Source organism: Natator depressus, chromosome 12 (assembly GCF_965152275.1).
Source record: "Natator depressus isolate rNatDep1 chromosome 12, rNatDep2.hap1, whole genome shotgun sequence".
Lineage (NCBI taxonomy): Eukaryota > Metazoa > Chordata > Testudines > Cheloniidae > Natator > Natator depressus.
In genome coordinates, this window is record NC_134245.1 from 9541481 (window position 1) to 9566401 (window position 24921).

Sequence of the window (24921 nt, forward strand, 5' to 3'; positions counted from 1 at the left end):
CTTAGCCAAAGGTCTTAGCCTAAGAACAGGGCCTCAGACTGTCACAGTAAGAGAAGGCCCTTACCCCAGCAGACAGAGATTTTGAATCTTTCTTTTATACCTCTGTAACTAGCTAAGTGATAAGAATACACCTAAATTCTTAGAGTATAGGCCTTTACAGACAGGCCTGAATATCTATATCCTAACAGGTGAGACTATATAGGGGGCAGAGCAGCCTCAACACCTCAGTTCCATCCAACTGTGTTCCTGGATGGATGTTGACTTCTCCAGTCCCATCAGCCCCAGTTGGCTGAGGTGTGGAGAGAGGATGAACACAGCCTCATGTCTCCCACTTGCTCTATATGGTGTTTTGTAGTTGAGGAAGGCCAATTTTTTTAAAACGCGTAGCTGATTGGCTGGAACTTCTGTTGGGACAGAGAGTACTCAGAAAGGACTATAAAAATCTGGGCAATCCTGGCCAAAATCCTGAATTTAGAGTTCTTGACATTGTGTTCATAAAAAAAAGTGAGAATTGCAAGTCCCGAAGAGGTCCATAAGTTTCTGCTGAAATTGGAGCTTATGGAATATGGATAAAACAGCTATCCACCCCAGTTTAGATGTGGGGGAAGGAAAGCTTTTACTCTGGGTACAATATGTCTACAGAGCAGGACAGTATTACATAGTAACTAGTGAAATCTACTTAACGTTTTCATGAGTTACACCACACTGCTCTGTTTGACATTTTAAAAAGTCAGCAAACTTAAGCTGTCAAACCCCTTTAACACAATATCCATTTCTTTTTAAATTTCCTGTGAGGAGATTCATCTGTGTTATTTCGAGGGGAAATACTTCAGCTTTAAATCACAGTATTATGTACCACTATGTAGACTATAGGCTCTTAGTGACAATTACAATTTCTCTTATTACTGTGTAAGGTACCATGCAAAGTGTGGTTCGGTAGAAATATTTAATCCTCTGTCAATTTACCTTTTACAAACATTAGAAAATAGGCTTCCCCAGTCTTCCGTAAATTAAGACGTGCCACACTCAGTCTTTGCGGTTTGGATAGTGTATTACGTTAAGCGTTGCTTTTTTTTTTTTCTCTTTAGTCTTCATTTGTTTATTTTAGGCTTGAGAAGGAAGAGAAATTGGTGTTTATTCTTTTAGTATTAAGAAAAATAAATTTGTGGCAAAAGCAAAATAAAACTCCCTCTGAGTGTAGAAAAGCGTTTTGTCTAACATTTGTCTAACACTTTTTAAAAAAAAATTGTGATAAATCTTACATTGCTGATAGTGTGCCACTATATATATAAATCAAATAACATAACACATAAAACAAATGAACATAAGAGGTGGTCTGACAAGAAATACAAGTGACTTTAAGCGTAAGCAGCAACAGAATTTTCACCACACACCGGTGCATACTGGTTTATAGACTGGGGAAATAAATTAATTCCAGTATGTATAGTGTGCAAAATACAATATCCAGATTATTAATTATAGTATTTACAGGCTTTTGATTAAAATGTAGTTGGTGGGGAAAAACGTTAAGGGGAATGTCAAGTTACCAACTGGTTCAATCATGTTTTGTATGTAGCGTTGCTTGTATCGGAGTAGTAATTATAGAAATATAGTTAAAAAAATAAATACAGTAACCATTTGTATATACAAACGCTTTTAAACGCAGATATATGTGTCTGCCTATATTTCAGGTGTACTTAAAGGCACCTATGATTCTGAATGGTGTCTGTGTTATCTGGAAAGGCTGGATAGATCTGCAGAGACTGGATGGTATGGGCTGCCTGGAATTTGATGAAGAGAGAGCACAGGTAAGGCAGTCTCAAACCTTGTGGGCTACCCATGTACTGAATCTGTAATAAGTGTGACGACTACTACTTTTTAAACAAGTGCGTTTTCTTTCAGGAGAGACAATACATGCAGTTATGAGGCTTCGGATTTAGTCAGTCATCAGCGTAATCACACCCTTTCATTTGTGTCTGTTCTGCCTTCAGCTATGTGTAAAAAATTCACAGAATACTTCTACTGTGGGAATTCATTGACTTAAAAATCTGTAGCTCCAGTTAAATTCATTATTAAATGAGATTGAGAGTTATTTCAGGCGTGGATCTTGGGCCATTTACACATGCTGAGAAGTACACAGCACAAATTTTGAGTACTGTAAAAAAAAAATAATAATAATAATAATTCTCCACTCTGCAGGAAAGGATTGGCAAACTAGTAGCGATACCAAATAGTGCAAATTCTGTTTAAAACTCATGAAAGTTTTCAATGACTAATGCCATTCACCTAAAACCAAACACAAACAAAAAAAGCCCATTCCAATTGATTACTGTCATCCATCCGTGTCTCCCCTCCCCACCCCACCTCCAAACAGTTGTCTTATTACTCTGCTTTTCTTTGTCTTCTTTATAGCGGCTGACTCTGCTTTGTATAGATATGACATCTTCTGAGAAAACTGACAACGTTACCAATGTAAAGTGAATAATTACGTTTTTCTGAAGCATACAAGAGTGTAGCAAACATTTACAATCTGTGGTTTCATTAGATGGGGAGATGACTCTTTAAAATACAAATTGTACATAAAAATTTGATTGCATCTCTGCAAGATTATTTACTAAAGACACATGGTTCGAGGACAGAACCACATGCTTAAAGCATAAATTCAGAATTTAATTCCTCTGCTTATATCAGAAAGCTGATGCAACGATTTGTCACAGCTGTTGACTGAGTCTACCTTTGCTTCAAAAGAAAAAGAATTCAGAGGTATCCAATGATAAACAATACCAGTAAAGATCATTTCAATCATCCATTATCAACCTGCATTTTGCAGAACTATTCAGTGTTTATTTTTATAGTGTCAAAATTGTGGTAGCTGCATTAGAGATACATGAAAATATGGTCCCTGCCCCAAAGAGCTTCTGAATAAAGAGGGAGGTAGCAGATGAGGGGAAAAGATGAAATAAAAAGCAGAAAGATTGAGCAGATATGTTAAGCATATATTTTGTTCCATGTGGGGGATCAGGTATCCCAGCAAATCTCTCTCTAATCTGTTCTTTTAGATGTGAAGTGATGGTGCCTTGATTAACTCTGTTTACTCATTCTGTTTAAAACTTTTTCCTCATGTTTAGCCTAAACATTACTTCATTAACTTGAGGCCATTGCTCCTTTGCCTAATGGTTCATTTTCGATATTGCTATTTTTAACTTGAAAGGTCTTGTCCTCCCTGAGTTTCTCATCTTTACCACTATATACAGTAATTGCATCTGCCTTAATCTATTTACATCTTTTTATCCATCATTTTATTATTTTTACTGCCCTTCTTTGTCTCTTTCCTACTCGTTCCTATAGGTTTCCTAAACTTTTGGGCCCAGAACTACCCCCTGTTCCAGATGTGGTTGAAACAAGGCCATTTTGAGTGGCAGTATTGCCTCCATAGCTTTATGTGACTTCTAAATCAGAGAATAGCATTGACTCTTTTTTGCAAAATGTTGCTGCAAAATTATATTTACTACTTTCTAAAGATTCTACTTTCGATAGATGTTTTCCAGATAATTATTTTTATTGCTTATTAGCGCTCTTCCTGGTTCAGTGTGGCTTCATATTTCTTGCTTAGATTTTGTTTCAGTAGAATTGGTGCATCATTTCAGATGGGCACTTTCTGAATATTGGAAGAAATAAACTTATTTTTCTCCAAGAATTACTTTCACAGATCCCCATCACTGGGATACATGCCCCTCTGAATACAAGGCAAGAATCATCTTAAAAACAGTGACCATTATGGCCACAAGCTCCTTGCTCATGCATGGAATGATCCATGAGATTAGAAAAGGGAGGAGGGGTTGGATTCTGCAGTAGCTTGGAACCTGTTCCTCACTGTTTTGAAGACAGTAAGTTTGACACTACTGCAAAGAACCTCAAGGCACATTTGACAAACCTTTCCTCTTTGTCTTTCCTGTTTCCTTTTGGGGATATTCTCTTTTTTTGGAATTACTTCAGGCAGATGGGTTCCACAGCAGTATACATTTAGGCCAGAGATTCTATTCCTTTATTCCAAAAAGGAAGGGGGGGCTTAAGTCTTATACTGGAATGGAGTCTTAAACTCAGCAATTTGTTTAAAGTTCCATATGGTGATATTAATGCTATAATTCCTTTGTGTCCTTGGGGCTCTCAGTTTGAGAGATGCATATTTCCACATTTCAGAGAGGCCATGTCATTGTGAATTCATATATTTCTGAGTCAGACAGAAGCACTGTCACTGGTGGGCCTTCCCTTTTGGAATGTCCACAGCACCATGTGTCTATATAAAATGCCTAGCATTGGTGACATGGCTTTTCTCAGGAGTAAAAAGATGTTATGTCTACCCTTACATGGATGATTGATAAGAATTTGCAGTTATTCCAGAAGGGGCTGTGGTTACATTGGAACAAATCCACTATACTACCAGCTCAGAAGCAAGCCTTTATAATGTATGAGCACTACTAAATATCTCTGTGCCTCAGATTTCACCTCATTCAAGACCTCATAGCTGTTCTGAATGTGAATTTGCTAGTTTGTAGAATCATGTATTTGTTTCACTTCATAGCTAGTACTATTTTGTTTTGTTTTGAATTCTTCGTTTTAATTCCATGATGAGTAATTTGATGGTACTCCAGGGAGAATTTCCATTGCAAATCACCAGACTCTTGGTGTTTTGCATGCTCTTGGCACCATGATCACAGACACTTCTAGAAAGCAATGAACTTTGGGGTTGTGTGCATTCTGAGCACACTGTTCTGAGCTCTTGGTGTTAGGTCCATGATTCCTTACCTACCCTCTGCTGTAGGTAGTGATGTTGGGAGCATCCTTTAACTCTGTCAGTTTATTTTGTCCAGGTAATTAACTAATACTGCCTGTGGTGAGTAAGCGGTCCTGGGTGAACGAAGGGGGGACTGATGCCATCAACTTGTATAAAAGCTACGCTTTCATGGCGGGGGGGGGAAGGATTTCTAGTCTTTATGATTTAAATAAGATATGGAAATGGGCAATTAAGTTGCCCAATCAAACTTATCCTTGTCCTGTAGTGATACCGTGAAAGGAAAACTATGAAAAAACTGTGTCTTTTAAAAATCAATATAATCTGGAATCGCCATCTGTTGTTGCATACCATTGCTACGGGCCAGAGTTAAGGCTGTTTGGGTGCCTTAGTTGTCTGTCTGCATACCTTAACAAATTTGGATTTCTTTTAAGCCTTGCCTTAACTCTGAATTTCCTCAATTTATACCACTTCGTTTTCACCCTTAAGCTACTGATACATACTCTCAGCCTTAACGCCATTTTAACAAATGTTTTTGTCTTGGAATATATCCCCGCACTGAACATTTAAATCCATGAGGGAATGTACATGCAGCCTCTAATGTCAGTGCTTTCTTGAAGTTTCTGAGCTCAGGGTGCTGAGGTGGAAGCATCACACCAAGAGTGTGGATCTGCATAGGTATATACCTGTGCAAACTCAAAATTACAGGTGAGTAACCTTCCTTTTCAGTTTCTTCTCTTCCGTATCTTAGTATTAATGAGTACATGGTTATGTTGTGTTGCGTTTTCCATTTAAAGAAGAGGTTAAATTTGTTTTTTAAAAGCAAATTACCCATTACTGAAAGTGTGCCATTTGAGCAATATAATTCTTCTTTCCGTTTTACCAACCCCTCAAAAGACACATTCTAATTTTCTTGTATTTTAACGTGTATTAGTACTGCAAGCCACTGGGCTATTTCTTTAACACTCTTCCTGTATTTCTTTTTCCTTTGTAATTTTAAATTGGTTAAATCATAATTTACTTCCACTTCTGGAACTCTTGTGTAATGTTGTTAATGGAGGATGGCTGGCTGCTATATTTCACCCCAGAAGTGATTAATTTCAGAGGACTAAGTGGTCTCTGTGCATATTATACACACAGCTACTATATAAACAATTTTGTAATTTACATAGCCTCCATTTTTGGAAAGTTTACCTTATAAAAATGTAATCTCTCCCATTTTCTGATTTCATCACTATTTTAGTTAATACTGGATTCAGACTAATTGATCTTCTTTTCTTCCACCCTTCTGGAATAAGAAACTATCTACTACTAAATCAGTCTTTTGACAATGAATTTCATATATGCTTTTTTCAAAAGATACCATGGTAATTAATTTTAAAAATAAAATTATACTGAAGTATTTTAATGTTTTTGCTGTTTGATATGTAATGTACCAATCTTCTCATTGTTAAGCAGTCTATAGCACACTACCCTTATTAAAGGCCCCGTTCAGCATGGTGTTCAGGCACATATGTAAATTTAACTTGCATATTGTCCCATTAAATTCAGTGGACCTACTCATGTGCTTAGTTACTCGTGCTTGAGTACTTCGCTGAACTGGGGCCAAAATTCCCATATTTTAATCCATAGACTTTTGCTGTTTCTGTCTCACATCTGTCTGTGCTTCAGTGCTTGTGTATTTTGATATATTAGCACTACACTAGATCCTTTCCTTTTAGCTCTTGATATTTGCTATGTAGATCTAGATTATTTCACTCCTGACTTTTCTGACCAAGTAGCTACAATGCCTACTAAAGCAGAACTGTGTTTATTCACAACAGCCTCTACTACTTCTTATGCTTTTGTAATGACACCTCAGAAATGTTTTTGCATGCTTTTCTCATTGATACTTTCAGTATTTTGTTACTAGATACATTGTCTTCGTTGTAAAAACAAGGTGTTTGGTATATTTTTTTTGGTACAGTACAATTCTCCAGACTGAAACTGTTAACTTTTTTCAGCTGTCACCCCAAATCCACTGTCTATAAAAGTTCTTGATAAATGTTCATTTAATTTACTTCATAATGGGCTGCAGTAGCCTGAAAGCAGAATTTTTTTTTTATTTAAGAAAATGATAATCTCACATTTTTTTTCTCAGGCTTTGGTGAGCCATCCTTTCAGCCATCAACATACATGGCTAGTCTGGACATCAGCAAATTGTTTCTCTCCCTCCTCTGAAGTCTTAATTTGGGTTTTATTCCAGGTTTATTAGGGTTTGTTTTTTTTAATATTCTGGCTGAAGCTAGAACTTAAAGAAGCTATACTGATTCATCTTCTAGTTTGCTTATTGAACAAAATCCTCCCATGGCTTAAAAGATTTAAGGTACCTTTTTGTGATCACTTTCCACCTTTTGAAACCTTGACTTCCAACCTGAAACAGAGTTCCTGCTTGAGAAGATGGAATAGTTATTTAATTGCTTTTGTTCCCGTGGAGACTTTCAGAACTGTCATTACTTAACTTCTTAGAATTATGGTGTTTTCCAGCCTTGAGTCCAGACAAATGCTTAAAAAGACTTGTATATACATTTCTGCGTCTAAATGGTTACCAAATTGTTATTGGAAACTAAATGACAAAATTGTTGGGCTGTTCTCTGGATCATAGATACTCTTGGGGTGGGGGAGTACTTCTCTTCATCAATACACACACGCATCAGCATATGCATAGCTGTATTTTTAAAATTTTTAGGCTATCTTTGAAAACTTGTTTTTCCACTTGGTTTTGCTTAGCTTAAAATACTGCTGATCTCTTATTTTTTTTAAAAAATCCATTTTCATTAAAATTGGTAAAGTAGGTAATTATGAAATTCTGCATGGGTTGCCTAAATTTAAAAAATGAGAGCTTTTCTTTAGTCCTCAGTAATCCGCTAGACCCTCTTTTAGTTCTGTCCTTCTTAATTAAAAGAATTGAACTCTCTTTTCCCTTCCACTGTCCCACCATATTGGATATATATTACACCAATATAAAAATGACCAAAAGGAGACAAATTTGTCATTTAAAAATAGAAGTTACTGGCAAAATGATATCTTAATGGCAGCTGTAAACATTGTCCTTTGATATATCTTTCTGGAGACTGAGCTATGAAGATGTATTGATTGACAGATGTTTGTATTAAACTGTGTTAGGCCACAAGAGAGACTCTCTTGCATCATTTCACAAAATAGCTTTAGGGTGTAGGATAGTGCCTCAGGCAAGAAAAGCAATTTGACATTCTCTTAGGCTAGAGACATGTTCTCTTAAATTTAAAAGTTAATGCACTTAATCCCTTGGTATATAAAAACTGATCTGAGTTCTTGGGAGTGGAAGATTTGTCCTCTGCAAATCAAAGTTAACATTTCTGTTTTTTAAAGAGCGAGGCCCACTTGAAAATAACATATGACAGTTATTAGTGCAATCTATAATTATTGTGACTGAAAAAAGTTAATGGTGAAAAGAGATTTTTTTTTTTTTCTGTTTCACTGTTGACCTTTATGGTCAGCTCATCTCATGCTGATCCTTAGAAGCATCGGTGGGAGAAACAGGAACTCACCTTTTTATTTTAAATTAGCACAAATTCTTCTAAACTGACTAAACATGTCCCTTTACTTAAAGGGTATATGTAGATTTATTATTGTGGTAATATTGGCTTAGACAACATAAAAACTTAAATCCAAAATGTTACCATTTTTAATAGAAAATATTGAATAGATTTTATAAAAACAAATTAAGATTACTGTCCGTCCTTTTTGTTGTAAAGATGTACTAAAATCTCGTGGGTTTTTTTTGTTTTGGGGGTTTTTTGGTTTTGGTTTTTTCACCCAAAACATGAAAGTCCACTGATATCGGTAAATGTTTGTGTACACAAAAATTGGGGGAGGAATATTTTCTAGCTTTTTACACCTTCTTATACAATTTTGAATTTTAAATGATATACTAAGGGATGTGTATATTCATTTTGGTCAGATGTTGCTCTAGATGCAAAGTGATGAAGAGTTTTACTGCTAATCTGTTAAATTATGTTTGTTTTCGAGCATAAAAGTTGAATGTAAAGAACCTGATTATCTCATTTACAATTATCATTAGTTTGTTTAGTGCTGTCATCTATCTTACAAAACTACTTAATTTTTCAACATCAAGAATGAAAAATATTGCCTCTATAATATAAGCTTTGAAGTTTCCTTTAACTTCTTGGTTTAAGCAATATTTTTAATTCTTTAAAAAGCAGTTCTGATCTGCAACATGACTTTTAAAAGTGGCATTGCATAGCTCCAGATTTGTCTAGATGATTTCATATCCCATTTGCTCAGTTTCCGTGTGAATGGATATCTTGTCTAACTGCTAAACTGCACATTTATTCTTCAGTCTGAAGGTCAAGTTCTGTCCTTTCTGACTTCTGTGTCATCATTAGTAATAGATTCTAGAGGTCAGATTTTTCTCCCCTACTCCCTGTGGTCAGCCAAAAATTTTGTCTTCTGGTTTGGTAGCAGGAGGATGCATTGGCACAGCAAGCCTTTGAAGAAGCTCGGAGAAGAACTCGTGAATTCGAGGACAGAGACAGGTCTCATCGGGAGGAAATGGAGGTGAGGGTTTCACAGCTGCTGTCAGTAACTGGTTAGTACTTTACCAAAAATCTAGATTGTTTCCTATAACTTGTCTGTATGTACAATGTTCGGGAATTCCTGTTTGTTTTAATTTTGCTGTTAAGAAAATAGTAAAGCATGATTTAATCTCCTGCTTACATTATTAAAACTTGAAAAGGCGCTTGGAAAACATGTTTTTATTTGTGTAAATGTAAGTTGGTGTTACCATTTTCCCTGTAGGTGGCCCCAATTACTGGTTGCAGACTCATGACTAGGGCCCTACCAAATTCATGGTCCTGAAAAATGCGTCACGGACCGTGAAATCTGGTCTTTTTCTGTACTTTTACCCTATACTATACAGATTTCACAGGGGGAGACCACCGTTTCCCAAACTGGGGATCCCAACAAAAAGAGGGTCGTGGGGGGGGGGAGAGAGATTTGCAAGGTTATTGTAGGGATGTTGCAATATTGCCACCCATAGTTCTGCACTGCCTTCAGACCTGGGTGGCTGGATAGCGGCAGCTGCTGTACCAACTCTGAAGGCAATACGATACCACGCCATCCTTACTTATGCACTGCTGCCTTCAGAGTTGAGTCAGAACCCCTACAATTACAACACCATGAAATTTCAGATTTAAATATCTGAAATCATGAAATTTACTATTTTAAAATCCTATGACCGTGAAATTGACCAAAATGGACCCTACTCATGACATAAAGGCTGACTTTTTTTTTTTAATCATTAAATAAATGCTAGCAGCTCTGAAGAAGGGGCATTTTAGTAGCGGTAATGAGGGTCTGCCACCTTCTGCCTCTTCCACAGACACTAGAGAGGCCTGGAAATTCTGGCTGCTGCTCCTGTTACCATCAGTCCTTTTCTTTATGGGTAGCAACACCAATGAACTGATTCAGACCCTGCTAACTATTTTCCCCTGTGGCTTGGCCGTACTCCACTCTCACCTTTCCCTCTCGTTGGACCTGCTCCCGAGCCCCATCTTCATCTTTTCTCACTGGGTTTGCTCCTCTGGCCAGCTCTGTCCTTTCTCTTGGTCCTAGCTCCTTCTCTTCTCAGTGAGAAGAGAGCAGGAACTCAGTGAGTCTGAGGAAACAAAGGAGCCTGAAGGGAAGGTGGAAAGCAGGAGCTCAGTGAGGCCAGGAAGGGGAAGCCTGAGGGAGGACTGCTAATGTGGATAAGGGAAGTGTTGGAGAGCTAGAGAAGATGTTGCAGGGGCAACAAAAGGTATAAGAAGGGAACCAAGGTGGTGACTGTTTGTTTGAATTCCTTTGCCATGCAAGGTTTTTACTTCCTACTCCCTGCTTCACCTGTAGCTGCCTATTCAGTTCCCCATAATGGCACCATGACTAGTCCTCTCACAAGCTTTAGGGTTGAGTGATACAGGAAAGAAATCTACTATCTTATCTCCTCTTGTCTTCATGGTCATGCAGAGCTCTGTCTCCTTGCTAAGTGAAAAGATAAGATCTGGGAATGAGACCAAGAAGAAGGTTTGGTTCAGAAAGTAAGTCAAGCTGGGGAACAGGCCTACGGAGACTGGTGAAGTCAGTAAGCAAAGAGTGGAAGGCATGTGGAAGAGCTGCGCTGGGCTGGTCTCTAAGGAAAAGCTAGTTAGAAAGGCCTCAGGCAATTTACTTGATTAATTACGGGAGACTACCTTTGCTTCCTCTACTCTAGGAACTTGTAGCACTGCCATGCAGTCTTGCCAACCCCAAATGTTTAAAAATGCATAATCAGTCCCCTAGCATCCGCCCCCCCCCCCCCCCAAAAAAAAAATGATATAAGCTTAAGTCATGAGATTTAAAATAAAATAAATGTTGGGTACTTTTTGTTTACCTTCAGGTGCTGGAGTCTTTAGGGTTCACAATTTCAACGTTTTCTCTGCAACCATGAGGGGCTAGAAAGCTACTCTTTTTCAGGAAAACTGAGATTCTACTGTTAAGCTCGTACAGCCCCAGTGAAGTCTAATGGTGGATGAGTTCAGAGGTGTAACTAAGAGCATAATTTGGCCTGCAAACATCTTATTCATTGAGTTTTCACAGTGCTGACAAAAGAAACATCTTAGAATTGACTTCTTAGAAACTGAGCACATTTAATCTGTAGTGGTTGAATTACCATAAGGGTGGAACCCCACCGATACCAGTATTGGTTTCTTTTGAGAGTAAGTTACACTTTTAATTAATATTAAAAACTTGGAAATCTTTCAACTTTTTATACTGCTTAGCATGGCATGATCAGCAAATCTGGGAACCACTAGACTTTTTAACATCTCATCAGTTAGTTCTCCTATGGATTGCAACAATGTCTGTATAAAATTAGAAAATTTCAGACTGTAGTACTATAGTTGAAATAGCTTTAATAGAGACCAGATTCTAGTTTGAGAGAGAGAAATCTTGTAATACTCCAGCCACTCCTACCCAAAAGAGAGGCGCCAGCTCTTTGGAAATAGTCATCCAGAGCTTGGCAGCATATGAAAATGATCACAGATTTTGTTCTTTCTTTATACAGCTTTCTTTCTTAGTAGAGATGTTTGCTTATTCTTAAAGTCTCTACATAGATTATTTTTCAAATGTAACAAACAGGTAGATCATTGCCAAAGAACAATCCCTATACTAGGCATTTAACAGTTCAACTATTTTTTGTTAATAAAGAGAGGGTATTATTTTTTTAACGACTATAAGGTTAGGCACAGTGGTACTTTCGGAAACATAAAATAGAGACTGCAATGGCTGCATAATAATGAAACTTTTGGTAGAATAATAGAATAGTAGAAAATAGAAATAGTAGAAAAGCAGTGCTTTTTAAAAAAAATCTGTTTACACCCACAGGCATAATAAAAGTTTTTTAGAGGATCTATACAGTATATCTGAGATTGTTTGTATCTTCTCCCAGTCTCTTCCTGTCATGGTCTGTTTTCAGTATGGATGACCCAGGGATCAGTGCTAGGACTGTTCTTTAATATATTTATTTAAAGATCTGGAGGCAAAGGTGGATGGTAATTATTTCAGATACTAGAGATCCGATCATTGTGGTTGGACAAAGCAGCAGTTATTTGAATTGAGTCTTTGCTGAAGTCTTGGAGCTGGCAGGAGGCTCTCAGCTGTAAAGTGATCTTGCTGCTCCTGCTGTCTCTCTCACAGGAGTCTGTTTCCACACCAGAGAGGTGGGTTGGAGGGCTCAGGCTCCTGAAGAAGTTAAGGTGTAGTTCCAAGAGTATCTTCTCATGCTGTGTGGACATAATACAGTTTATTTCAGTAGAAATTTCACTTCGTATTTTAACTGAGCTTCTAATACAGTGCCAGCTAGACAGCCTTTGTTGAAGAAATGATTGCAGGACCCCAGGCTAGTGGAGTCAGAATATGTTGGAAGTAACATGGTCTGTATTCAGTCACAGAAAGCTGCAATCATCTACTTTCTGCCGGCTGTTTAGTGCAGCAGGAGGTACCAAAATGGTGGTCTTACAGCAAGGAATGGGTAATGTGAAATGGAAAAATTACAGTATATGCTCCTGTTTTATGGTGTCTACAAATAATTTTTGTGAGGGTTAGCTTTGTATTGTGGGACTTAGTTATATAATGGAAACAGTTTTTTGAAAGCTTGGATTGTATACATTTTATGACAAAAGCTCAAATTTTAAAATTTTCTCCCAGCCCATTCTGTTGTGCATGAGCTTGGCCAGAGATGTTCTGCTGAGTTTAATTTTCTTGCGATTGAGTTGTGCAAAGCTTTCTGAATATGTTTCATGCAAAAAAAAAATTCAGTGGTTTAAAAATTTATTTTTTCTTGTTTGTGTTCATTTTGCATATTACTGCAGTTCTCTCTCTGTAGTAACACTGCTAGGAAAGAAGTAGAGTGGTTTGCTCTTCCCTGAAATAGTCCGGTCTGTTTGGTGTCCTGTGATAAATATTTGCACGTTTTTAAATCTAGGATACACATACAATGACAAATTAGTTTCCAACATACCTCTCTGGTAGTGCCCCCACAAGGATTTTTCTCTTACAGCTCATTCTCACTAAATTTTTCTCCATTTTACTTACCCTGTAATTCCTAAATAAATAAGTGATCTTCACAGTTCCAAGTTTCCCAATTTAAGGAAACTTCATTACTTTTTGATTTCTTCCTAATTCGTCCCTCACCCTGGGGGGGAGGGGAAATCCCAGAAATTTTGAAGGAAATCCTTCTACATGTACAGGATAAAACCTTGGCTCTGGATCCCATCCATAAAGTTTCCAGGGATGTATAAGGGCCACCCATGGAGAGGCCATGTGCTTCTTTACCAGCTATGATCCTACTCCCCCCCCCCCCCCCCCCCCCCCCCCCCCCCAAAGAGCTCTAAATCATGATCAGGCCAAGAGTTGTTAATTTACATTCATAATTTGGATTGTGTGAATTCCTGATCTGTACTTTTGCCTAGAGCCATCACAATAGCTGTTTCTTTGTTTAAAAGGTAGCATGAAATTGCAGCTTTTTGGCATCTTATGCTGAAAAATTGACCCAACCCAGTATCATGTTTTCTGTAGTGAAATGTCAGTTTTTGTGGCAGTGTAACTTTAAAGAAAAGTTTTTAAATCTAAAATAGTTAAGATTTTATATTGATGTGAAAGTGTTCTTTTCTAGGATAAAATCTGAAATGTTTTCTTTTGAGGAAGTATTGTTTAAAGGCTAGTATAGCTGTTATAAATATATAATTAGTATTGATTTCTTTCAGTCAGTATTTCTCCATTGCTCAGCCCCCTTCTAACCTTCATTGACTGAAAGAAGATGCTTATATTATAGTATTTCCTGATTTGCAAAATTGATTTTCTCTGTACTATATTCAGCATTGATTGTGTACAGAACATAAATAATTGGGATTTTTTTTAATATATGCACTTTGTAGCACTTATAGGCTAAAATTAGCTGTTTTGAACCTCTTGTGGAACAGTACCATGGCGAAATGATTATTGGAATGTTTGACTATGTTCACATCTTATGATCTCAGACATTTTTTTAAAAGTTATGTTCAGTTTGAAATTTGTTAAATACAGTAAAATAATAAAAGGTCAGTTATATCTGTGTGATGGATTCCATTAGACTTGAAAGATCCAATTTGTCATTTGGACCAGACACATTACCAGTGTATGATAAGTTGCAATATGATTGACACTTCTGGATGAGCTTGGCATATATCCAGAAGGAAAGTCTCACTTGTATTGTCTGTGTTTGAAGTCAGTAGAGCAGTTTCAGATCTTTCTTACACTCAGCACTTAAACACAAAATCCAACTAATCTATTAGAAGTTGAACTGTTTGTGGGCTTTTAGTAAAGGAAACGGTGTCTTTAGAAAATAGAATTTACAGGAAACACAAAATGGAATCTTGATGGAGGTTGATGTTAAATGCTTTATATAATCTTTGTCAAGAAAGCTGCTAAATTTTATGTTCCTAGTGATTATTTTAAAAGCTTGTCAGTAGGTAGGTAGTCCTAAAAGCAACTGACTGCCATTCATTGTTCAGGGTTTTTTCTTGTTCATAATGTAGCTTGATTTTTCATTTATTATTTAATAAATAATAGATGCAGATACTTGATGCCAAAGAATATAGCATATCTAATCTGTTTATCCCCATAGTATGTAGCTGCCAGAATACAATTAAGAATCACATTACAGATGCCCATGAAAGAGACTTCTGTGACCATTTCTTGATTCATCCTGTTTTAGATTTTCTGGTCTCTCCATGGGAAATGTATGCTTTAAATATGGAGGTATTTGAGGTCATATGACCTAATAAATATAACCAGCTAAAAAACTAAATTTTTGTTGTTGTTGTTAGTATTTACCACTGATGACCACTATGTGTAGCTTCATTTCTATTTAAATGAATACTGTATATGTTCTTGTCAACAATCAAAGTATTGATACCTAAGGCCATGATTTTCCAAAATAGGACCCTAAAGGAAAGGTCCACAAAAGTTTCAAAAGTGTTCAACCCAGTAGCTCCTATTGAAGTCAGTGGGTGTTATGACAAAGTTCCTCCTCTGCCTCGGTGGGTCCTGCGCTTATTGGCGGATTTGCTTGCCTCAGAGATTCACGGCAGCCCTCCATTTGGCAACTCTTGCTAGTGGCTCAAACCTGCCATCCACTCAGCTAACCTCATCACTGGCCAGCCTGGAGGAAACGGAGAACAATACCCGCAGTCTCTGTGTCCCACCTAGTGGGTCGGGGACAGGGCAGGTCCCTTTCCAATTTAGACCGTCCCTTCTGGCGTTTCTCACAGACTGGGTCAACTCTTTCATGTCCAATCAGGAGTTGGGGGGATGGGCAGGAACCCGGGCCCACCCTCTACACCGGGTTCCAGCCCAGGGCCCTGTGGATAGCAGCTGTCCACAATGTTCCCTGTGTCAGCTGTGTGACAGCTACAACTCCCTGGGCTACTTCCCCATTGCCTTCCCCCCAGCACCTTCTTTATCCTCACTGCAGGATCTTCCTCCGGAAGCCTGATCAGGCTTGAACTCTTCACTCCTCCAGCAGCACACCTTCTCACTCCCTGCTCCTGGCGCGCCACTGATGGGAAGTCCTTTTTAAACCAGGTGTCCTGATTACCCTGCCTGCCATAATTTAATCTAGAAAGTTCTTAATTGGCTCCAGGTGTCTTGATTAGCTTGCCTGTCTTAATTTGGTTCTGGCAGGTTCCTGATTGCTCTAGGGCAGCCCCTGCTCTGGTCACTCAGGGAACAGAAAACTGTTCATCTAGTGGCCAATATATTTGCCTTCTACCAGACTCCTGTACCTCACTGGTCTGGGTCTGTCACAGCGTTCAGCACTTTGGAGAATCGAGCTACCTATTTAAGATCCGACATATGGACTTAGAAGCCTACCATTAGGCTTCTACTTTGGAAAAATTGGCCTAAATTCATACCCATGATTATTAATATTATTTAATGTTTGTTATGAGAACCCAAAAGCTCAGTCAGTATCAGGGCCCCCCATTGTTCTGGGTGCTGTCAAAACAAATAAACTGGTCTCTGCCTTGAAGAGCTTACTGTATAAATAAACAAGGCAGACAATATGTCAGCAAAATGTCAGATCCATAACACCATACTTCTAATTTACTTAAATGGCGTATTTTAAGACTATTATTTAAAATTAGGTCCCAACTTAATTACCTGACAGGTCTGCACTTAGAATTTTTGCTCCCGGCAGCTCTTGATGAGCTTTCATGCACCAAATGAGGTGTACAAACAAGGAATCCTAAATTCTGGACTTGATAGCTGAATGAGTGAGGTATAACTTTCAAATATTTGGTCTTAATTGACCTTTAAACTTAGGTAATGGTGCCCCTATATACATTTTATCTATCCACACCTAGTCATGGGACCTTCCAGGGACTGCTTTAGCCTCCAGTGCAAGTTGGAGCAAACTTGTAGCTGGTTGTCATGACTCCCAAGGGTTTGTTCTGGCAGCCAAAGGATTGCTGATCTATAGCGCTGACATGTCCTCGGGTGGTGAAAAGTAGGGTGGACTAGGGCAGGTTATTCTAGCTTTATCCCACCCAGGGGTTCCTCTGCACCAGGAAAATACCTAATTAACAGTGTCTACCAATTTTCCAGTAACTTTGTGCCATTGGCTAAGAAGAAGGGAAATTGTAAGCAAAGTAATTTGTAGTTACTAAACACAATGCTGTTGAGGGAAAATTTTATGGACTCTAAAATTGTCCTTTGCTGTTGCACATTTTTTCTCACCCCATTGTGCTAGTACTTTAGTTAGCCAGATCATCTCCTTAACCAGAAGAACCTAGGGAGGACTCTGGGGTTGGACAGTGTCATCTAAAATTCCCTCTGAGATTATTCTCTTCCCCTCCACCCCACATGCACACGATTCCATCTTGTGTGTGGAGAGGGGAGTGTTCTGTTGTCGTCGTTGTCCTCTCTCTGCCCCTAAACCTAGCTAATGCCCCGTGGTTCCTGACAAGCCAGGGCCATCTTCATGCAAGTCCTCTCCCTTCCCCCCCCTGCCTCCCCCCCAAATCTAACCCTCAACAAGGTCTCCATGTGCTTCTGGATCCCCTTACCTATAGCTGCCCCCAGGATCTCTAGAGAGGGGCAGCAGCTTGGGGCTGTAGTGTCTTTTCTGGGACAACTCCAGTGCGCTAAAGGGAGAGTTGTTCATACCCCTCTCCCGGCTCCTTCTCCAAGAATCTCTGAATCCATAGAGATGCTTCTGTAAGCTCCAAGGTGGAAGTGAGGTCACAGTGCCAAAGAGACGGGAGGCTTGTGTGTATAAGGTTCTCTCTGCATGGATTTATGGGTGATAATCGGGGACATTAACATCTGACAGTCCCTGTCCTGCAGAGCTCACAGTCTAAGGCCCTAATCCTGCAGTGAGCCCAGTTCTCACACAGAGCTTATTGCGGAATCAGGGCCTAAAACGAGACCGCATAAAGAGGTATTACGAATGGAAGAATGGGGGAGGGGGGATAAGGTAACAACGATAATGCATGGTTACATAGATTAGTTATATATACAGTTTAGATTATTAATTATTTGTATTGTGCTAGCAGTTAGGAACCCAAGGTACAGACCAGGGTCCCACTGTATTAGACATTCTACAAACATAGAACAAAAAGATGGTCTTTGCTTACAATCTAACTAAAGAGTAGTTGCTTTTGAGTCAGCCACAGTTTTTGTTTTTAAGTAACAAATTAATGAAAAATAAAATGTATTCTGTACTAGCCTACTACCTTTGCCATTATCCATTGACCTATACTTATATTGGAGTAAAGTTCTGACAAAGCTGTCCAAAGTGAGTGTGTAGATGAGCATAGCAGCAAAATTGGCTCCAAACACCCTTTCTTTTGTTGATCTTTGAGAACAGTGGCGATTATTTCAGCTTTAAAGTCTCTTTGTAGGACTTGACATAGTACATTCTCTACTCTTCTTTCTCCCCCCACACACACTTTTTTTCTTTTTTCTTTTCTTTTTCTTTTTTCTGCGTCTGGACCAGTTCAGTATAAATAACAGTCTAGACTAACATGTCATGAGGAGGATTTCAAACGTCTTCTGTCAAATAGGTTCCTGCATTTCTTTCAGTCATCATACCATCTCCTACTTTCTTTAGAGATTTTAGTTGGCTTGTTGCCAATTATAATTCCTTCCATATTGCAAAAGAGTTACATGGTTTCATGTGCTGAAAGTTGAGTGAAGTTTCTTGGGTGTTGGAAACTCCCTGTGTTTCCACAGTATTAACTGTTCTATTTCAGGATATTTAGAATGAAACTGTCACTGTTAATCATAAAACATTAGGTTTCAGAAACATCAGTACACTGGGTTCTGTCTATATTTTTGCAAAGTCAACAAATTGGTAAAATACAAGCTCTTCTCATAACCAAATGTTTATGCCAAGGTACTTTCTATTTTATCACTTTGAATAGTTGTCATTCATCTGTTCGTAGTGAAAAGTACCAAACTCTTGTAATACGTTTATATTGATTGTTAAGCAATTCTCTGAGCATCAAACCTAGGATTTTCAAATAATCTCTCATTCAAATTTAACTTCAGCATCCTGCTGAAAAGTGGAGTATGCAGTAGTAAGATGATGATTTTTTTCCCTCAAATTTGGTGTGTGATTCATTGAAAAAATATTTTGTTTCTAAATTGAAAAAGGCAGATGCAGTTTTTTGTTTAAATGAGTCTCCCTCAATGTTCAGAAACTCACAGCACAAAATTTAATGACAGATCTGCATGTGTGTGACTTTTTAGTATTTTCTTTAATTTTTGAAATAAGCATCTTATGGCTAATTATTACACCAGTTCCATAGGGAATTGCTTAATGGTATAGAAGCATCAGGTTTAAAATACAGAGCATTCTTTGAATCATAAGTTTTAAACCTGGCAAAGTTGACTTACGCTTTTTATGTTTCTGTGGTGGATAAATTGAATTCCTGGTATTATACTGTGTGGAGGTTTTCCAGATACAGCCTTACTGAAAACTGAGGTTCTGTCCTGTGTCAATACTAAAGATCCCATAAAAGTTGTAGATTAGCCCATGGCTATGGCCAAAAATGTCCATACTTTTTCCCAGTATTATGCAGTGTTCTTGCCACCTGCACATTGCTTGGTTTCTACTCTCCACCTGAGAAGTGACTAAGTTTGAGTGAGGAAGTGTTTAATTTATTACGTGTTTTTGTATTTAGAGATAGATCTACACTCTCTCTCTCTCTCTCTCTCTCTCTCTCTCTCATATATAATATATAGGTTCCTTCATATTCCTAGGATCTAAAGAACTATCTTGTTGTTGTTGTTATGTATTTATTATATACAGTGGCCTACATGGTTTGGCAGAATGGTGATTGATAGAACGTGTACATGTTTCATACATTTATACATGTACAGGTCAGTACAAATAAATGGGGATGACTCAGTTCGGCTGAGCTGTCCTTTCACTGTCAGAATTACCTGTGTAAATCCCCACTCATTGAAATGCAAAATTACGTCTTTGTCAATATTTACTGGTAAGATAATAAGATACTGTAATGAATGCTTTTCAGTACACTTGAGCATAATTTGTCATTCCTTTCACATGAAAGAGCAGAGCTGGTGGTAGTTTCACAGTGGCTTGTGCAAAAACTTACAACTAGCTATGATGTCATAAATCATGTGGGTACTTCCATAAATTTAAAAGAAAAGGCCACATAAGGAAAATTATAAATGTAACCGTATGCTTGTACTTTTGAGTCTTCATTGAGATTTGACAGTAAAACTACTGTGGACATTTTTTTTATGAAAATAAACTTTTTTAAAGCAGAAGTATGCTGTCAAGTGATTTGCTGTTTTTACCATTAGATGTGAAAACATGCACTGAAAGTAAATTTAGTAACTACATTTATCTAAGGTTTTGCATTGAGACAATCTGCAAAATCGTAAATGTAGATAGCATTCCACTTCTTTCCAAATAGCAGGAGACTCTTGAAACTAGAAGCAATAATGTAAGCAAAAAAATAAATAAGGTTAACCTTTTGCTAGCTACTCTCAGTGATAGTTTGGGTATGCTTTTCAAAATTACAAAATATGTTTTGTAGTAGGAAATAACTATGCATCACAATTCTCCTTTTGTTGGAAGAAAATTGAACTGCAGCCTCATTAGAATTGAATAGTTCAGGTTGTACCGCCATTAACACTGTAAAAAGGTTAATGAATTAATGTGAAAAGTGATTTAAACAAAGTCTCTAAATTATCTGTAGTTATATAAAGGAGGCAGGCAGTTTACAAAAGGCTTCCTTGGGTGCAAGGGACAGATGCCCACTAGCATTTAAAAGCTTTAGCGCTGCATGTGACTAATAGACTGTGTTTCCTTTTTTAATTCAATTGTCTGCACACAGAAAGCTTTCTGAAAAATCAGGCTTTGTATACATTACAATGATGGGAGCTGGAATTGTCAATTTTCAGCTGAGAGGCAGGCAGAAGGGAATACAGCTTGCTCTGAGTATCACCAGTGTGTAAATGGTATAATAAAGGAAGACCCAGTCCATGCCCCAAAGGGCTTATAATCCAAATTGGACAGTAATGTTTGGACACACAAATGCATCAGATCACTAGATGAAACTTTGGTCTCAAATTAGGTCTGATTTTTAACACAATTATTTGATTATTTCTGATTGGCTTAATAGAAGAAGTGTGTTTAAGGAAGACTTGAGAGGATGACTATTTGGAGGACCAGCTGTGGAGGGACTTTCAAGCATAAGGATCTTCATGGAAGAAAGGTGATAAGGGCACTTATGTGGGGAGCTTGGAAAGAGTATAGATAATAGGAGTAAATGAGATGTAGACAGGAACTGAGTTGTGCGGAGCCTTGAAGGTGAAAACGAGGAACTGAAGCTTGGATGCAGAAGATGAGAAGTCGTCTTTGGAAGGAATCTAAGAGCTCAGTGATATGATCAGAACATTGAAGAAGTAAGATCTTAGCAGTTGCAGTCCATACTGAATGAAAAGGTATGAGATGCTGCGTGACCAGAGAGGAAGTTGCAAAAGAGATCAGATGACCACAAATGGACAAAGGTTTTTTGTTGTGGGAGTAGTAAAGAGAAAATTAATTTTTAGAGTAATTGTAGTGGAAGGAAGAATAGTCAGAATTTAGCTACAGTCAGATAATATGGAAGAAGTTGAATACAAGTCACAAGTTTCCATAACAGGCGAAAAGGTAGAGTTCACAATAGGAGAGAGTAGATGGTTTGGTTAGGAAAGCGTTCAACTTTTCCCATGCTTAGTTTGAGCTAATAATAGGATATCCAGCAAACCATGTCGGAAAGACAGTTGGAGGTGCAAGACTGAACAGAGTGGAAGTTAAAGAGAAGTAAATTTGAGAGTCATCAGTTTAGCTGAGGCAGGGGCATGGAAAGACAAGGACATGTGTGAGGGAGAGAACAGAGTACTGTGAGGTATGCTTGTGGAGGAGGAGAACATGCAGTGTCACAAAAGCCCAGATTAAGGAGTGGATTACTTGACTGTTAAAATTGACAAATAAATAAAGGCTGAAAATAGAAAAGAGGCTATTCCGTTGAGGTTGGGTTGGTTTTGTTTTTTTTTTTAAATGAGATAACATATTGTACTTGAAGGCAGAGATAAAGGAGTCAGGTGAGAGGATGGTTTCAGAGTAAGGGAGAGGAAGCAATGAGAGCAAAAAAAGCCTGGGGTTAGGAGGGAATAGAGTTGAGCATATGTGTTAAACAAGTTGAGGTTAATACTTGGAGTTAGCTGAGAACAAGTTGCATGTTCTACAAGTAGGTTAACTGCAGTAATGATGGGAAAACTTCTTCCTCTCTCTCAATAAATTCAAAAAGTAGGACTCAAAAGAAATACAAGGAACAAATAAGTACAGTAATGATGTAATTTTTAGTCACTGTTCTGGAACCACACTTTCAATTACAATATTTGCATTAAGTGTTGACTTGTAAATTAGATCATTGCTAAGGCTCTACTTAATTTGCGATATTGCGGAAATTGCAGATCCCACAATATTAGGCATTCACCACAATTTTGTCATCTGGGTGCCTGACAGCAGGGGCCATCGGCCACCCTGGGTGGCTGACATTGAGGACAGGTTTTCCAAATTACCGCAAATAATAAAGGTCCATGATTACTTTTCCACCATTTTTCACTTCTTGTCTGTAACTCAGCTGCAATTATTTGACAATCATCCAGCAATTCAAGCAGGGCCTTAATCATTACTTAAATAACTGATGTCAACGTTACAGCAAAGAGGAATGAGGCCAGAGGTGGTAAGACTAACCACACACAAAAAAAAGAAAGGGCCAGATCCTCAGCTAGTGTAAATCATTGTAGCTCCATTGACTTCATTGGAACTATGCTAATTTATACCAGCTGAAAGTATGGTCTGCAGTATTATTTGCATTAGTGCCTGGAATAATACCTGATTGTGCTATGCACTGTACAAATATAAAATAAAGAAATATATCAAGATATTAGAATACTTAAAATGGAAAAAAATAAAATTGTGAAACATTTCCTTGACATCAGAAAAATATGAGATCTAATTTTTAAAAAATCTTTTCGTATATTGAACAAGAAAAAAAATCTTTTAGAAGAGCTTGCTGAGTTAGACTTTCTTGTACAATTAGAAAATCGTGGGATAAATTAGAATATCACTTTGAAAGGAATAAAAAAATCCTGCTTAAAGAGGCTTTGATATTTATTAAAGGCACAGTTTGTAATATGTTCTTCCAATCTTGTCAAGTTGGCCGCAGCTGTTAACACCTTTGGCACTCTTAAATAGGAAGTCAGTAATGTTTCCTCCATGTCTTCAAATTAGCAGAACCGGAGGCAAAAGTAAACTCTTTTAGACTAGTTTAAACTGAATTAGTCTAATGAAAAGCCTATAGGGAATAAACATGATCATTTTATGTAGATCTTGAACAAAAAAATCCCTTAACTAGATTTGTCCTGTGCCTCTATCACTGGATGTTAAATCAAGACTTTTTATTCAGATGCAAAGAAGAAAATACTGTTTGTGGTACCGCTCATTACACTCTAAGAGATTTCCAAACAGTTATGAAGGATGGTTCCTGCTCAGAGGAGCTCAGTCTAAGCACAAGCGAGTAGAAACAAGGCATGGGAAGGGAAATAATAGGCAAATTATATACAAGTCTGCTTGATTCATTATAAGTAACATGGCAAAAATGGGTCTTTAAGGGTATGTCGACATTGCAATTAAAAACCTGCATCTGGCCCATGCCAGCTGGCTTGGGCTGCAGGGCTGTTTTAAGTGTGGTGGAGACATCCAGGCTTGGGTTGGAGCCCAGGCTCTAGGACCCTGCAAGGTGGGAGGATCCCACAGCTCGGGCTGAACATCTACACCATAATTAAACAGCCCTGCAGCTGAGACCTGTGAGTCAAGTCAGCTGGCGCAGGCCAGATGTGGGTGTCTAATTGCAGTACAGGCATGGGCTAGCCCCCCAACCCCGCCCCTTCTGCCCAAGGCCCCCCGCCAGCGCTGCCCGCAACCACTGGCCCAGTCCCCCAGCTAGCCCCCCAGCTCCAAAGGAGTGCTGGGAGGGTGGGCAGTGCATGGCGCCTGGAGCGCAGGAGGGAGGGCAGCGCGTGGCCCCAGCCTGCGGGGGCAGGTGAGCGGCAGCCATAGCCTTCCCAGCTCATGAGCACAGGAAGGCGTGAGGCCCCAGTCCCAACAGAGCACTGGGGGTCTGGAGCCGGAGGACTGGAGCCGCATGCTGCTGCAGGGAGCAGTCACAGCAGGATACGGGGTAACATCTGGTTGTTTGGGGAGGCAAAGCCTCCCCGAGCCTGTGTGACCCACCGCCCATGAGTACAAGACATATCCTAATGGGGATTTAAATGTGGATGGAATAGGGGCCTTGTGTCCCAAACTCAGGGAGTTGTACTATTCATATGGGGCTGCATGGAAGAAGGCACAGAAGTGATTGAGAGATTGACAGATGGGTGGATGAGGTTGAGAACATTGGCATAGCATAAGGTGCAGAGGGCAATGTGAAGCTTGACAAGTGGGGATAAGTTAGGAGGGGCAGTTATAGAGAGAGCTTTGAAGGTGGTCTGACAAGAAGTTTAAATTTGATAGAATATGAATCCCGCTATTAGCTTCCCATCCAAAAAAGGGAGTTATATGAACAAGTCACTGCACAAGAGAGAGGAGTTTCGGAACAGCATTTTGTATGTACTGAAGGGTGTCAATTTGTTTGTTTGGGAGGCCAGAGAGGAATGGTAGTCTAGACAATATCTAGTGAGGTCCTGAACTCAAGAGCTGGCTATAGAGTCAGAGGGGAAATGACAGATCTTAGAGATGTTCAGGAGGAAATAGTGGTAGTGTTTGAATATGGCCTGGATGGGTGAAGAGGGAGCAGTCAAAAAAAACCTACCAGATCCTGGGCCTGAACGATGGTGGTGTCAGCTGAGATGGAAAAGGAACCATAACTTTTTAACACTTTACTAGCCACAGGAGTTGAGCTCCTTGTAGTAGCAGCCATTAAAAATTTTGTGTTTCGGCGATGTATGCT

At 38.7% G+C, this 24921-nt stretch overlaps 1 protein-coding gene across 3 annotated transcripts in view; it reads left to right on the plus strand.

Moving 5' to 3' along the window:
• CBFB (core-binding factor subunit beta) overlaps positions 1-24921 on the plus strand; it is a 68763-nt gene that overhangs the window by 38747 nt on the left and 5095 nt on the right. The window contains exons 4-5 of one of the 3 annotated variants that reach the window (XM_074969097.1): positions 1692-1808; positions 9296-9422. In XM_074969097.1, the coding sequence (XP_074825198.1) occupies positions 1692-1808; positions 9296-9422 (244 nt within the window). The remainder of the gene's footprint in view (positions 1-1691; positions 1809-9295; positions 9423-24921) is intronic. The other 2 variants (XM_074969094.1, XM_074969095.1) reach the window with 2 other exon arrangements.